This window comes from Trachypithecus francoisi, unplaced genomic scaffold (genome assembly GCF_009764315.1).
Source record: "Trachypithecus francoisi isolate TF-2019V2 unplaced genomic scaffold, Tfra_2.0 Lachesis_group18, whole genome shotgun sequence".
NCBI classification, from domain to species: domain Eukaryota; kingdom Metazoa; phylum Chordata; class Mammalia; order Primates; family Cercopithecidae; genus Trachypithecus; species Trachypithecus francoisi.
Genome location: NW_022681463.1, coordinates 6,126,349 through 6,141,539, shown reverse-complemented (window position 1 = coordinate 6,141,539; position 15,191 = coordinate 6,126,349). Strand labels below are relative to the sequence as shown.

The 15,191-nt window shown below is 44.2% G+C and overlaps 1 protein-coding gene across 1 annotated transcript in view; it reads left to right on the top strand.

Moving 5' to 3' along the window:
- The window catches only part of MYO16 (myosin XVI), a 569,170-nt gene that overhangs the window by 470,262 nt on the left and 83,717 nt on the right, over nt 1–15,191 (top strand). Inside the window, 2 exon segments of the mRNA XM_033177288.1 lie at nt 7,842–8,207; nt 8,210–8,941. Of these exon segments, the coding sequence (XP_033033179.1) occupies nt 7,842–8,207; nt 8,210–8,941 (1,098 nt within the window).

Sequence of the window (15,191 nt, the reverse complement as noted above, 5' to 3'; positions counted from 1 at the left end):
CTTTCCAAGCCCATGTATATCAAGGAGCAGCAACCGCAGAAACACGGCAGTGGCTATTTCTGGGGAGTTAAGAAGCGAAGGACTGTAAAGCCTCGTTGCCCAGGACATAGCAAGTGCTGAACAAAGTTACATGCATTTAGCTTTGTTGTTAATGAAGCCTCTGACAGTCAGTTTCCTCATTTGTGAAATGGATACTAAATTCTAAAATGTGGGACTTGCAGTTAAGTCATGATGTCAGTGGTGCTGTTCCTGGCTTGGAGTGACCGTTGCTCAAGGTGAAATTGCAGAAGCAAGCTTTGCTCAGCAGCTCTAGTCCTCACTATTCACCGTTCTATGTGGACGCTTCCACACTCACCCTCCCTTCAGACTCCCAGCTGTCTCGTCCTTGGAAATTGTACCTCAATGAACCTATAATTGTTTTTTTTTTTTTTTCAAAAATTGCCGTACAACTCCATTCTCCACAAAACGCAGTTTACCTGTGTAGACACAATCATGATTCAGCTCTGTGGCTTAATTTGGAAATAACTTTATTTCTTTTCTTTCTTCTTTCTGTCTTCATTCTAGAACAACATGTGTCACATAGTAAGCACTCAACAAATACTTATCAAGTGAATACATGTTACAGAAATCTATTTCTCTACACTCTCTTCGTTGAAAGAGAATTTGCTTCCTATCAGTATATCAGAGGGAGCACAACTTGGCAAGGTTCGAGAATTACCCTTGAAATGTGTCAAGGCTGGATTTGTCTGCATAGTTTTAACAGAAGCCCTTAAAAATATTTTTTTTCTATTATCTGAAAATGGACAGAAATTAGGTCTTCTGCGAACGCTCTTCTGAGAAATGTGTTGCTGGGGATAACAGAACACAATTGCACAGTTCACCACCTATGTTGCAGTTGCACATTCAACAAATAGTAATTCAGTGTCTTCCATGAGCCTGGCTTCTCCCTGAGGACTTGACAGACCAGGTGGGGAGATAAGTGGTCAAACAGATGACAGGGGAAGCACAGCCACAGCAGTGAGGGTGTGATAGGTGCCCACCGGGCCACAGAGTGCCTTGCCCTCCGTGGAAACTGCGAAAGGCTCAGGAAGGGCATGTCGACAGCATCAAGTGTAGCTGGGAGGGTAAAGGTAGGGGCAGGGAAGGCAATGCTATTGCCTGAACTGCTCCTCCCACCAAGAAAGAAAAGTTATCACAAGATTGCGATAGATGACTGCTCGGTAGAAGCCCTTTCTGTCCAATTTGCCACTGGTTGTAAATCCATCCTACATCCACTCACGTATGCAGCCTGAGCAGTCAGCTAGCAGGCACTTAATTAAGCATCTTTTAGGTCCTAGGTCCTGTGCTCTGTGCTATGTTAGCTTCTGCTCTGAAACTCAGCACAATCACACTAGCAGTGCTGGAAAATGGAGGAGAGTCACATATGCAGACACTATTTATTTTGGATGAACAAGCATCTCATTCCTCCTTTTTCTCACAGATTACCTATGCAGGTATTTTGTTCTTGTGAGAATGGGACCAAATAACTTAGGCACAGAAGATGACTTAAAAGTCACTGACATGCCTTTGCAAAAATACCAGAAGGAAAATATTTTGTAGGAGAAAATGTAGATCTCCTAACATGACACACATGTCCGTATCATTCTCCAGCAGTTCAGACAAGAGGCAACTTTATGATGTAATGAGATGGCTTCAGAATGTAGTCTAACTCATAAGCTACTGTTAGGATCCCAGAACCTGCCCTCAAAGTATTCTGTGATCGTGAACTGTCTTCCCTACTCCATTTCATTGACTTTATCAAGTAGTTGCAAATGTTTTATGCATCAATATTAGGACAAAAAATTAAGAAAACTGTTGATGTAAATTCATTTTTAATAACCCGCTAACCAGTATTTGCAAATGAACTTTTAGCATGTGTACACGTGCACATGCACCCAAACAAATTAAATTAGACTTTAATTTGTTAACTGTGGTTTTCTAACTTTAGTTTATAAAGAATGAATATTTCCAGTTCTGACCCCCAGAGGTTCCATTTTAACTGTTATGGAGTAGAACAGGATAATGCACTCTAGTGATCTGATGTTACTGAACCCCAGACCACACTTTAAGGAACAGTTCTGTCTCTCATGGTAAGTTTCTGGTTGTGTAGCGGTGATAATGTTGGTCATGATGGATACTTAGTGATGTTTACAATGTGCAGGCATTAAGCTAAGTGTCTTTGATCTGTAGAATGGCCCTATCTAGTAGGACTGTCATCATGACCCTATGTAGAGAAGGGCATTAAGTCACTGAGCAGTGGTGTAACTTGTCCTATGTCACATAGGCAAGCTTTGGACCCTTGAGTCAGGTTCTCAACAGCCTCTCAACAAACGTGCTACTTTTATTTATAATTGTTTAATGCAAAAAGGCTCTTCAGCACATCTGAAGCAAACTTTCAGGGAATACTGCAGCAGCTACGTGTTGTCACATAACAAGCCACCCAGAATTTACAGATTTATATACAGTAGTGATGGTTTCACTACCCCTCTCAGGCTCTGGGTATCAACAGAGATCACTGAGGCGGTCGTCATATGTGGTCCTTCATGCAGCAAGGTGGCCGGAATCATCTGAAAGCTGGTCATGGGCATGTCTGGTGCCTCAGCCATCTGAGGAGAGCGACTCCTTGGGTGTCTCTCCTGTCTATGTGATCTCGCTGCATTGCTTGGGCAGCATGACAGCTTCAGGGTATCCAACTTCTTTCACGGAGAGTCAGTGCTTCGGGGGCATGTGCTTTGGAAGAGAGAAAGCGGTAGATGCAGCCTCGCTTTGAGGGAGCCAGCGTGGGAGGTGAGCAAACTCCCTTCTGCCACGTTCCTTTCATCACCTCAGTCCCAAACACCCATCCAGGTTTAGGAAAGGAGAAACAGATTCTACCTCTGGAAAGGATATACTGTGGCGGCCAAGGTGTTGGAAAGTACCGTCTGTGTCAGTCCACCCTCTGGACAAAACAATTTGTATCCCTCTCTCATACAAACTATACTCACCCCTCCCCCAGACTCCCCAAAGCCTCCTGCAGCATCACAGCTGGCTCAGGTTCAAGGGCCAGATCGCATCATTCTAAATCAGATCCCGGTGTGCCAGTGCCTCTGGTACGATTCCTGAGAGAGAGAGAGCGCCTCAAGTGTGTCCTCTTCCATCTGAAGACTTAATGACCAGAAAGACAAGTTGCCAGATCCCCCACACAACCAAAATACACTGGAGGGACAGGCAGAGAATAACTGTGATGCAGGCTTCTGTTCAGACACGGGAGGGAGATCAGGTGACACACAGCGGGCATCGGTGGGTGGCAGTTGTGAACAAGAGCTGGATACATGTTGCCTGTGCCTTCATGAGGATTTAGTCCAGTTCGCAGACTGGAAATAATTTTCCATAGCTCTTAGCTCTGTGTTCTGGAATCTTGGCATCCCCCTTTTTGACTAATAATTCCCAATCCACAAGAGGTGATTTATGTTTGGGAGGCTGGTAGTTTTCTCAGCCTGCTTCTTCCTTATCAGGGTTGTGTTGTTGCTGTTGTTGAGAGGTGAGGTCTTGCTATGTTGTCCAAGCTGGAATGCAGTGGCTATTCACAGGTATGAGCATAGCGCACGGCAGCCTTGAACTCCTAGCCTGAAGTGATCCTCTTGCTCAGCTTCTGGAGTAGTTGGGACTGCAGGCTCACATTGCACCTGGCCAATATTTTGAGAGACCAAAGTTTCTTCATTTTTGTGTGCACGCTGCTCCTTTCAGTGTAAACTGATAAATTCATTTAAAAGCTTTGTGACTTTCTTGTGACTCAATGCATAATCCACCTTATTAGTGAAAAGCCACATCCACAAATCTTTCTGATGGATGTTGCTGATGTTACTGAACCCCAGTAACTGGGGAAGCTCACTGAGTATTTCTGTTCGTCAATGCCCTTGATATTCTTGGACCTGTGGTTTTGCTTCCTTGAAAAGCCCTATTGAAGGCCGTCCTTGGATTTTTCTGTGTACTTCTTGAAGGATCTCATCAATGTGTGCTTGACTTCATCTTTAGATCATGTTTTTCTGAAAATTCCCTGATTTTTGTTTCTGCTTGGAAGTCATTTCTTCCCTCCCTCCCTCCCTCCCTCCCTTCCTTCCTTCCTTCCTTCATTCCTTCCTTCCTTCCTTCCTTCTTTTATTGTTTTTGAGATGGAGTCTCACTCTGTTGCCCAGGCTGGAATGCAGTGGTGCAATCTTGGTTCTCTGCAACCTCCACCTCCCAGTTTCAAGTGATTCTCCTGCCTCAACCTCCCAAGTAGCTGAGACTACAGGCATGTGCCACCATACCCGGCTAATTTGTGTACTTTTAGTAGAGAACAGTTTTCACCATATTGGGCAGACTGGTCTTCAACTCCTGACCTTGTGATCTGCCCGCCTCGGCCTCCCAAAGTGCTGGGACTACAGGCGTGAGTCACCACGCCTGGCTGGAAATCATTTCTTAGCATTCAAATTATTTGCCATCTGAAGAGCCTGGCAGTGAGAACCATTTTATTTTTAAACTCAGAAGGTTCTTGTTCCTCTATAGTGAATAGTTCTTTCTTTACTTTCTCTCTCTATTCTCATGATTTACTCTAGGCAGCTAGAGGAATCCAGGAGGCAACTTTAATACTGCCTGGAAATCTCCTTAGCTACATCACCCTGTTCATCTTCTGTTTTCTATTTTCCACATGACTGCAGGTGAAATAGTATTGCTAAACTTAACACTGTGGCTAAAATGTTCTGTTCCCTCCAGCTTCCAACATCTTCCTCACTGTTCTTTAGGCCTCATCAAGAGCTTTCTTGAGGCCACCACGCTTCCCCTCATGGTCCCTTTAAAGCTCCTCCCATGGCCCAAAGCAACTTCTAAGAGTTTAAGGGGTTTTTTTTGTTTTTGTTTTTGTTTGTACAGCAGAGTCCAATTCCAGGTAGCAATGTCTTTATGAGTTGTCTATTGTTATATAACAAACCTCTCAAACTTAGTAGCTTAAGACACCAAAATAAGGTTATTATATCTCTCATGGTTCTAGTATTTGGCTGGGCTCTGCTGAGCAGTTCTCAAGGAGCCTCTTTCATCACTGCAGTCAGATAGTGGCTGCAGCTGTGATCACTGGAAGTCATGGTTAATTACATCTCTGGTGTCTGGGATGGGAAACCAGATAGCCGAGGGCTGGAGCAGATAGGAGTCCTCTGGCTCTCCCTCACCTCTCTGTAGCCTCTCCACAGTTCCCACGGCGTGGCTGCTTCAGGGTGTACAGACATGTACATGGAAGTCAGGGTACCTAGACATGTGTCCCAAGGGAAGGAGGGGCCCAGGTCGAGGCTGCATTGCCATTGGCCCAGCCCCAGAAAGCAGGCAACATCATCTTCTAATCATTGTATTCATTGGGGCAGACACAGAGACCCTCCCAGGTTCCAGGTTCTGGAAGAGTATGTGGGACTGAAAATATTATTGAAGCCAGCTTTGGAAAATACAGTCTCTCCCAAATTCTTTAAATTATTCATCTCTTCAGACAACTCTATAATCTTAAGGTTAAAAATGGGGCTGCTTTATTCACTTGCTAGAAGCTCAGGGGCTGCTATGTTTTAGCCCATTGAAATCACTGGAATAATGCTTATTAATTAAAGAACTGCACATTTGGGTACTTTCTATTCTTAAAAGTTGGCTGCTTTGGGGAGCCCTGTATAATACTGACTTACAAAGATGTCCATTGAGTTCAAAAATTACCTTCGTTCTTTTCCATTCCCATTTGAATGATTCCCGTTGTTTTCTGGTGACAGTGTGTCAAGAACTGAGCGAAGCACTTTCCCTACAATATCTATTTTATTCCTTTGAGATACATACTCATATCACCATTTTATGCATGACAACCCTGAGACTCAGAACACTTTGCCCAGGAGCTCTTCTAAAATGACAACCCTGCCCCACCAACCCCAGCACAAACACATACAGTTCTGTGACCCTCACTCTGGCCTGTTGGTTCTCATCTTCGTGGCCTGTATCACATTCTAACATACTGTAGAACTCACTCATTTGGTATTTCCATTTTTGTTGTTGTATGACTCTTCCCACTAGGGTAGAGGAGGGTAGGGAACTTATCTTTACTCATGAATGTATCTCGGTAAATACTGGTTGAATGCATATGACTCAGTGAATGAATAAAAGGTCATGCTGAGATTGGAACCCACGTCCATCTGATTCCAAAACTTTAATTTTAACCATGAGACTGTATTGTCTTCCAAAAACTGGGTACAGAGACTGCTGTCAAAATGTGCAGTCACAGTGAGGGAAGAATACAACTGCCTCAGTTAAATAACTCAGGAACTCAGCAAAGGCAGATGTGTCTCTATCAAGAATTCCTGCAGATTCAGAAAGTACCAAATTAGTAAAATAATTGAAGGTTTGGGAGTTTGGGTATTTCTAAGACCCGAAATAATGTTTCCAAAATTAACATCTCTGTTATCAGAGAAATTATATTTATTTAATAAAACATTATTATAATTTACAGAAAAAGCATTAGAAAAGAAGTCTTGTGGAATTTCTTTTTTGACTTAATTTTCAATCATTGTTTTAAACTCATATTTAAGTAGTTTTGTTCCATCTCTTTTGAAATTCACTCTTGTAATAACATTATGCTTATTTGTTTTTCTGAGTATGGCTTCTTTTTTACCTTCAGAGGTTTCCCCTTGAAAAGTTCTTAGGGAAATGTTATTCTCTTGGTTTCCTTGTTAAGGGTGTGTTTCTGTTAAGTATTGAAATGTACTGATTGTAAAACCTGTCCTCCCTGACATTTGAACAAAATCCTTTTTTAAAGTCTCTCCATCTACACGAGTGTTTTATTGTTGTTTTGTTTTGTCCATTTTACATCTTATTTATTTATTTATTTATTTATTTATTTATTTATTTGAGACCAAGTCTCACTCTGTCACCCAGGCTGGAGTGCAGTGGTGCAATCTCGGCTCACTGCATCCTCCACCTCCCAGGTTCAAGCAATTCTCCTACCTCAGCCTCCCGAGTAGCTGGGACTACAGGTGTGCACCACCAGGCCCAGCTAATTTTTTGTATTTTAGTGGAGATGGGGTTTCACCGTGTTGGCCAGGCTGGTCTCAAACTCCTGACCTCAGGTGATCCGCCCACCTTGGCCTCCCAAAGTGCTGGGACTACAGACGCCCGCCACCACACGTGACTAATTGTATTTTCAGTGGAGACAGGGTTTCACTATGTTGGGCAGGATGGCCTTGATCTCCTGACCTCAGGTGATCCGCCCTCTCCAAAGTGCTGAGATTACAGGCGTGAGCCACTGCACCCAGCCCATTTTACATCATTTAAATAATCACACTCATTTCTGACAGGAAGCTTCCATATGCCACTAACTATTAATAGCTAATTGGTCAAGTCTCCTGAGTTTCACATCATAAGGACCAGTTCAACCCGTACGTTATGTCACACCTGTGTTAGGTCCTAAGAATCCACACCTAAGGGTGTTCCACCACCTGATCCCTGAGTGTCCCTTCCCCACTGTGTCTCCAGGGACCTCACCTCCGCGGCCTCCGTGGGTGGCTGACGTCCTGGAGCCCCCTGACGTTCCACTGGACATCCTCCTCCGGGGGTGGGAGTCTTCTTCCATCTCCAAGATCAAATCTCTTTTCTCGGTGGTGGTCTCGGGAGTTCAGGTTCAGCCGGGGAGCCTAGCGGGTGGAGGAACATGCAGGCCCGGTCCCTTGGGATTCTCGGGGCACGCGGCCGTGGCTCCGAGGTGAGCCCCGGGCGAGGTGGGCACCCCTGGGCCTGGCACCCACTGACCGCATCCTTTCCTGCCGCAGCTCTGGCCCGGCCCAGACCGCACAGCGACGACTACAGCACCATGAAGAAGATCCCTCCTCGAAAGCCCAAGCGCAGCCCCAACACCAAGCTCAGCGGCTCCTACGAAGAGATATCGGGGTCCCGGCCCGGGGACGCGAGGCCCCCGGGCGCCCCGGGGACAGCAGCGCGCGTTCCGACCCCCGGGACCCCACAGTGTGCGCTGCCCCCGGCCACGCCCCCGGGGGACGAAGACGACGGCGAGCCGGTGTACATCGAGATGCTGGGGCACGCGGCCAGGCCCGACAGCCCGGACCCCGGGGAGTCCGTGTACGAGGAGATGAAGTGTTGCCTGCCCGACGACGGCGGCCCACGCTCGGGCTCCTTCCTGCGGCATCGCCGCCCCTGCTCCACGGCGCGCCGGAGGACGAGGCGGCGGGGCCCCCCGGGGACGCGTGCGACATCCCGCCGCCCTTCCCCAACCTGCTGCCGCACCGGCCGCCCCTGCTGGTGTTCCCCCCGACCCCTGTCACCTGCTCCCCCGCCTCGGATGAGTCGCCCCTGACACCCCTGGAGGTGAAGAAGCTGCCGGTCCTGGAGACCAACCTCAAGTACCCGGTGCAGTCGGAGGGGTCGAGCCCGCTGTCCCCGCAGTACTCCAAGAGCCAGAAGGGCGATGGCGACAGGCCCTTGTCCCCCGGCCTGGCGCTGTTCAACGGGTCCGGCCGAGCCTCTCCGCCGTCCACGCCGCCCCCGCCCCCGCCCGGGCCGCCCCCCGCGACCTTCAGACCCTGCGCGCACTTGGCCTTCCCTCCGGAGCCCGCCCCAGGGAGCTTGGGGAAAGCGGGGCCGAGCACAGAGGCGCCCAAGGTCCACCCAAAGCCAAACTCTGCCCCTGGGGCCGGGCCCTGCAGCTCCTTCCCCAAGACCCCGTATTCCCCAGTGAAGGCAGCCAGGGTCGACGCCAGGAAGGCCGGCTCCAGTGCCTCTCCCCCCGCGCCCTACAGCCCTCCCAGCTCCAGGCCTCTCAGCAGCCCCCTGGACGAGCTCGCCAGCCTCTTCAACTCCGGGAGGAGTGTGCTTCGAAAATCCGCGGCGGGAAGAAAAATCAGGGAAGCCGAAGGTAAGCGGAGTAGACATCCCCCCACTCCTTTTGCATGGACGCTGTGCTTGCGTGCACCTGTGTACATCCATGTCTGCACAGATGTGAAAGAGTAAAGTTTCAGGTGATGGCCGTGGTCGTTCAGAGCAGGTATCAGCTTGAAAAAAAAAAAAATCATATACACCCACTGTGACCAGATAAGTAGGAATTAATATTTCCGTGTTGCAGAAGATGACAGAAAAGGCTCGTGATACAGAAAGACACAGACCGCAACTGGATTTAATAAATTATAACTTGATAAATCTTCGACAGAGAAGGGTAAATGTTAGCTACTGATTTCTTTTCTTTTTTTTTTAATTCTTCCTTATAACATGAAAGTGGTATTCTCTGTAAGTTTCTATTGCCGATTTCCGTTTGATGTACAGTTCACAGCTAACCCCCCACTGTGCGGTTTGCCATCCATCTAGCTTTGCCTGGCTGTATCTGGGATGATGACCTATCCAGTTACTACCCTGCGCTTAATGCCACTCGGCTGTGGGCTGTTTGGGATGAACTGCTTTTCTCCTGGTCGTGTGCCATCCAAGGAACACTCTAACGCAGCCTCCTTATCTGTGTTTTCTCATCCGGTGACTCAGCCCACAGTGAGGTTTGCAGGTGGGAATCAGTCCACTCAAGTAAGCTCCATGACAGGCTGTTGCCTGCCTTAGAAAACATTTATTTTGTGTCCCTGTAAAAGAAGAATGTAGCTGGCAAAATAAGATTTTCATGATGACTTTTTTTGCCAGTCTTTTGTAACTGGCTAACCACATGGCTCTTCCTTCAAATGACACGGCCTGGGTGCCAAAGGTACTGTTTTTGCACAGATTCCTTTAATAATCACAAAGAATGTCTTCATCTTCCAAAAGACATGTTAAGGTTTGTATACAAAGTCAAAATGTTTTCCCAATGGTGTGTATTTTGGGGAAGAAGTTCATTAATGAAAAGGATCTTCTCTTTAAGAAAAATTATAACCAGTCTCTTCCATCATGATGGCATTTGATCCCCCACTCCTCTCCAGGTGAGGCAGGAGGATAGGGTCTGGAGGCAGGGAACCTAAGGCGCTTTCATGTCGACTCCCTAGAACTCAATTGAAAGGAAAACCGTAACTTTCCATGCCTAAGTAAAAAAAGGACACTAGGCTACTCCCTCTGCAAACCCCCACCTTTTCTGCACCACAGATGGGAAATTGGCTGTCTGCAACCAGTCAGACTTACTGCAGGCAGAGTCTTCCTTTGTGTAGAAATGCAACTCTATAACTTCACCTTAGCTTCTGTTCCATTGCTTTTTGCAACCAATCAGATGTTTGCAGAGGAGTGTGATCTTTTAACTTCACTTCAGCCTCTGATTGGAGGCCACCACTTTATTTACATGAGGTGAGCATGAAGTGGCCAATGGGAAACCTCTAGGGGGTATTTGGAGCTGAGAAGACTCTGTGTCTGGACCCTTGAGCTGCTGCCCAGCCCAATCCCACACTGTGGAGTGTACTTTTGTTTTTGGTAAATCCCTGCTTTCATTTTTTCGTTGCTTCATTCTTTCTTTGCTTTGCTGGGTGTTTTTCCAATTCTTTGTTAAAAACGCCAAGAACCTGGACAACTTGCAGTCAAGACCCTCTACTGGTAACACAGGGTAGATGGCAACTGTGGACATTCTTGTTTTATACATGGAAAACTTCACGGTGGAGAGGTTAAATATCTTCCTTAGGGTTAAGTGGTAGGATTGGAAGTAGACTTTGATCTACAGTGTAGTAACATTTTATGCATGCATTAACCTGCTCCTTCACCAAAAGAAAATACATAAATATGTAAGCATTCATCATTTGATTAGCAATATTACTTTAGGTACGAAAACTAGAACATCTAGAAAGCAATCTGAACAAGTGAAAAGTAGGTCAAGGCTAAGAACCTTTAACGATGAATGAATAACCTTCTCCCTATTTATTCTTCAGACAAAGAAGCTAATTGTTTGTTTAGCTAACAAATTCTTCTTAATTGTAGGCCATTAATAAATGAAATTGTATTTGTAAATAGTAGAACGTTTGAATTTCACAAATCGTGTTTCATTCCAAGGAACAAAATGGATAAGAGAAAATCATTAAATGAACAAATTAATATTTGCTTTTAGAACTAAAAGTTTATTAAAACCTCATGAACCTCATTTTACTAGAGAATGGAACAGGGTGAATTCTTCTTGACTCTATTCAAGGAAGTGAAGTTAATGAATTTCTAGACAGACCTCATCATTTGGAAATCCCAAAGTCTACCCCTCAGAGGATAGCGAGAATTATAGTGAGCCCTCCAGGCATAGTGTGTAAATTTGCTAATTATATTTCCCTGTGGTGGTATTAACCAGTATTTGGGAACACACATCAAAATCTCAAGTACAACATAGTTCAACTATAATTATAAGACATCTGTTTTCTTATTGTAGGCTTTTCTGCAATACTTTTTCATGTGAAAAGATTGGATTGAGCCACTTATGACTTTCTCAAAAATATATGAATTGGCAACTTTGGCCACTTGCACAGTTGCTGTAGTAATAGAAAACTTAGCAATACCAGACCAGGTCATCCCCACACACCAGATTATGGGAGTCTTAACTACACAGTTGAGAACTGTATAATAATTCTTTTTTTTTTTTTTTTTTTTTTTTTGACACTGAGTTTTGCTCGTGTTGGAGGGCAATGGCACAGTCTTGGCTCACTGCAACCTCCACCTCCCAAGTTCAAGCAGTTGTTCTGCCTCAGCCTCCCGAGTAGCTGGGATTACAAGCGCCCGCCACCACGCCTGGCTAATTTTTGTATTTTTAGTAGAGACGGGGTTTCACCATGTTAGCCAGGCTGGTCTCAAACTCCTGACTTCAGGTGATCTGCCCGCCTCAGCCTCCCGAGTAGCTGGAATTACAAGCGCCCGCCACCACACCTAGCTAATTTTTGTATTTTTAGTAGAGACGGGGTTTCGCCATGTTAGCCAGGCTGGTCTCAAACTCCTGATTTCAGGTGATCTGCCTGCCTCAGCCTCCCGAGTAGCTGGAATTACAAGCGCCCGCCACCACACCTGGCTAATTTTTGTATTTTTAGTAGAGACGGGGTTTCACCATGTTAGCCAGGATGGTCTCAAACTCCTGACCTCAGGTGATCTGCCCGCCTCAGCCTCCCAAAGTGCTGGGATTACAGGCATGAACCACCATGCCCGGCCTAGTGTCTAATTCTTTATGGGCTGTGATGAGGGAAATAAGTTTACAAGTTCGGATGTCATGTTCTCATGGGATAGTTCAGGTCATTCTTTTAGAAGGCAGGAGAGGTTAAACATAAGCTGTGGAAGGAAAAGCGTTCGGTGCTGGTGCTCAGCACTGGTGCTGGTTATATGACTCTTAAAGTTTACACAGTTTGATCCTGAGGTCAGTAATCCATTTTCTTCTGAATGAATTCAATGACCTTTTTGGAATTTCTTTCAAGTTTTAAATCTTTGACTGTACCTTCTTTATGCTTAAAGGCATTTTTATTTTCACCGTGAAATAGCTTTTTTTAACCAAATAATACAGTGTGTGGCTAATTTACCTTTCAGGCTTCTTAAATTAACTAAAGTTCATTTTTTTGTTCAGTTTTCATAGGGGAAAATTATTGCACAAATTTTGCAGAAGGGTTCAAAATGTTCTCCTTGGCTGTTTGGAACAGTGACCACAACAAGATTAAACCGCTCAGTAATTCACTACTTTAGTTATTTCTGGTTAAAATATAATGGGCTATACTGTACGGTGAGTTGTGTACAGGAAGCAAGGGAGTTTCTCATGTGATTCTACTCCGTTACTATTCCATAGCCTTATATGTAGGATTTCGCAAATTCTGTGTTGCCCAAACCAGTTCATTTTCTATAGATTCTTGGATATGCAATTGGAAGTATAGAAAACCGTGCAGATTCTAAGAGTGTTGGACACACATATAGGAAAGATATGATTGTGCAGATGACGGATGTGACTGCAGTCTGAGAAGAAATGTTTGCAGCAAGGAGTTGTAGTGCTTACTGTGTGCCAGGCACTGTCTGAAAAATCTAATTCTCACGACACTATAAGGCATCTGCTCCACTTATCTCCATTTTACAGGTGGAAAAACTGGGCACAGGGAGATTAATCTACTCGCTCAAAGTTTCTGTGCTCATGGGGGACAGAGAATGACTTGAGTGCAGTCAATCTGTCTCTAGAGTCTCTTCCCCTAGCCACCTATGCAATGCTGCTCAGACCGCAGGAGAAAAGAGACAGAAAAAAAAGTTTTAAAATTAATATTTGTTCACTGAGGAGCAACGAGTCATAGTCATAAGACTTTAGTTGAAGAGAATTGTCCCATAAACTCAAGAATGCCAAGCGCACTTTATACTGATTATGGGGATGTATAACTCTGGGATACAGTCTCTAGGCTACTTGGCCCTTAAAATTAATATTGACTAAATGTTTAATTGTCTGTGCCATTTTGGATATAAAGATCCCATTAATTCACAACACTTTTTTCATCTCATGTGATGATGTGGCTAATATTATTATGCTAATTATTTCTAGTCGTTTGGTTTCAAAAACTATGAGACCCGATTCAAATGGTGAATGAGAGTCCTTGGCTCCTTCAGGCCACTAGGGTGCTCCATTGCTCTGAATGGCACTTGCGCGTCTGGTTGAGTTTATCCAGAATAAAGTGAAATCACATGAGCATGTTATTCTCTACTCAGTGAAAAAGATCAGGAAGACTGGGTCTCGACAAAAATGCAGTACATCTCAGAAATCTGGAGAAGAAAGTTGAAGACAGCCTGGCCAAATTAATGAAAATCAGACTCAAAATATTTTTTTTTTAATTCAGTTGTATTACTTTCTGATACAGTGTATCCTTAGCTGATAAGTTATAAACAGGTACTTAAAAATGATGTCAACAAAAAAACTGTAATGTACAGTATTTCTTTGCATATAATAAGTGACTATTAAATAGTTGTTTGAGTTAAAATTTACTATAAAAGAGCAGTCTGCCATATAAATCTATTTGATAGAACTAACTCTTGTGGCATTTTTACTTAATAAGGATCACATAAGCTATATGGAAGTCCCTATTAATTTCAAATATTTTATTTGATTACATAAATATTCTGAATAAGAACATTTTGAGTTTGGAGTCAGAGTATTTTATAAACAATTTTTTACAATATATTTTTATTCCATAGGGCCATTTGTTTACAAAATAATTGTTTTTCAAGTTTTCCTTATGGAAAATTTCAAACATAGACCAAAGTATAAAGAATAGATTAATGAACTTTCTCTGTGGCCCATCCTATTTCATCTCTACTCCTGCCCATTTCCCTCCTCTGGCACTGGATCATTTTGAAGTGCATCCCAATGTCAAATCAGCTGGGCATGGTGGTTCATGCCTATAATCCAAGCCCTTTGGAAGGCTGAGGTGGGAGGATCACTTGAGCCCAGGTGTTCAAGACTAGCCCTGGCAAAGTAGCTAACCAGGCCTTGTCTCTACAAAAAAAAAAAATAATAATAATGAAAATAAAATAGCCAGGCATGGTGGCATGCATCTATGGTCCTAGCTACTTGAGAGGCTGACGTGGGCAGATCGCTTGAGCCTAGGAAGTTGAGGCTGGGCAGATCGCTTGAGCCTGGGAGGTTGAGGCTACAGTGGCTGTGGTTGCTGCACTACACTCCAGGTTAGACCACAGAGTAATACATTGGCCAGAAAGAAAGAAAGAAAGAAAGAAAGAAAGAAAAAGAGAAAGAGAAAGAGAGAGGATAAAAAGAAAACCAGTGTGAACCATTTAAATAATATATATTGAAACATTTATAAATATTTTATCATAGATGTTCTTTAGGAAAAAAAAGCATTTATTCTTAAGGCACTTTAATACGTGCTCAGACTAATCAATCCATTTCAGTCTTCACGAGCATGAAACTGCTATTCATGACAAAAGCCCGATTCTTGAAGCCAGGGCATCATTTTTCACGATATAAACAAAATAATTCTTGGGCTAGCATTCCACCAAGCAATGCAACTCTGCAAATTTCTCTAAGGGAACACTTGCAGACATCCCCTTCTACAAAAAAAAAAAAAAAAGATTCTAAATATTATATCAGGTAGAACTAACTGTGAAAGATCAAAATTCAAAGACACACAATTACATCCTAAGTCAATATCGTATGGGTTTCAGATGCTTCTATGCCACATCAAGTACAGTTACCCATTCATTGTTTAGCAACA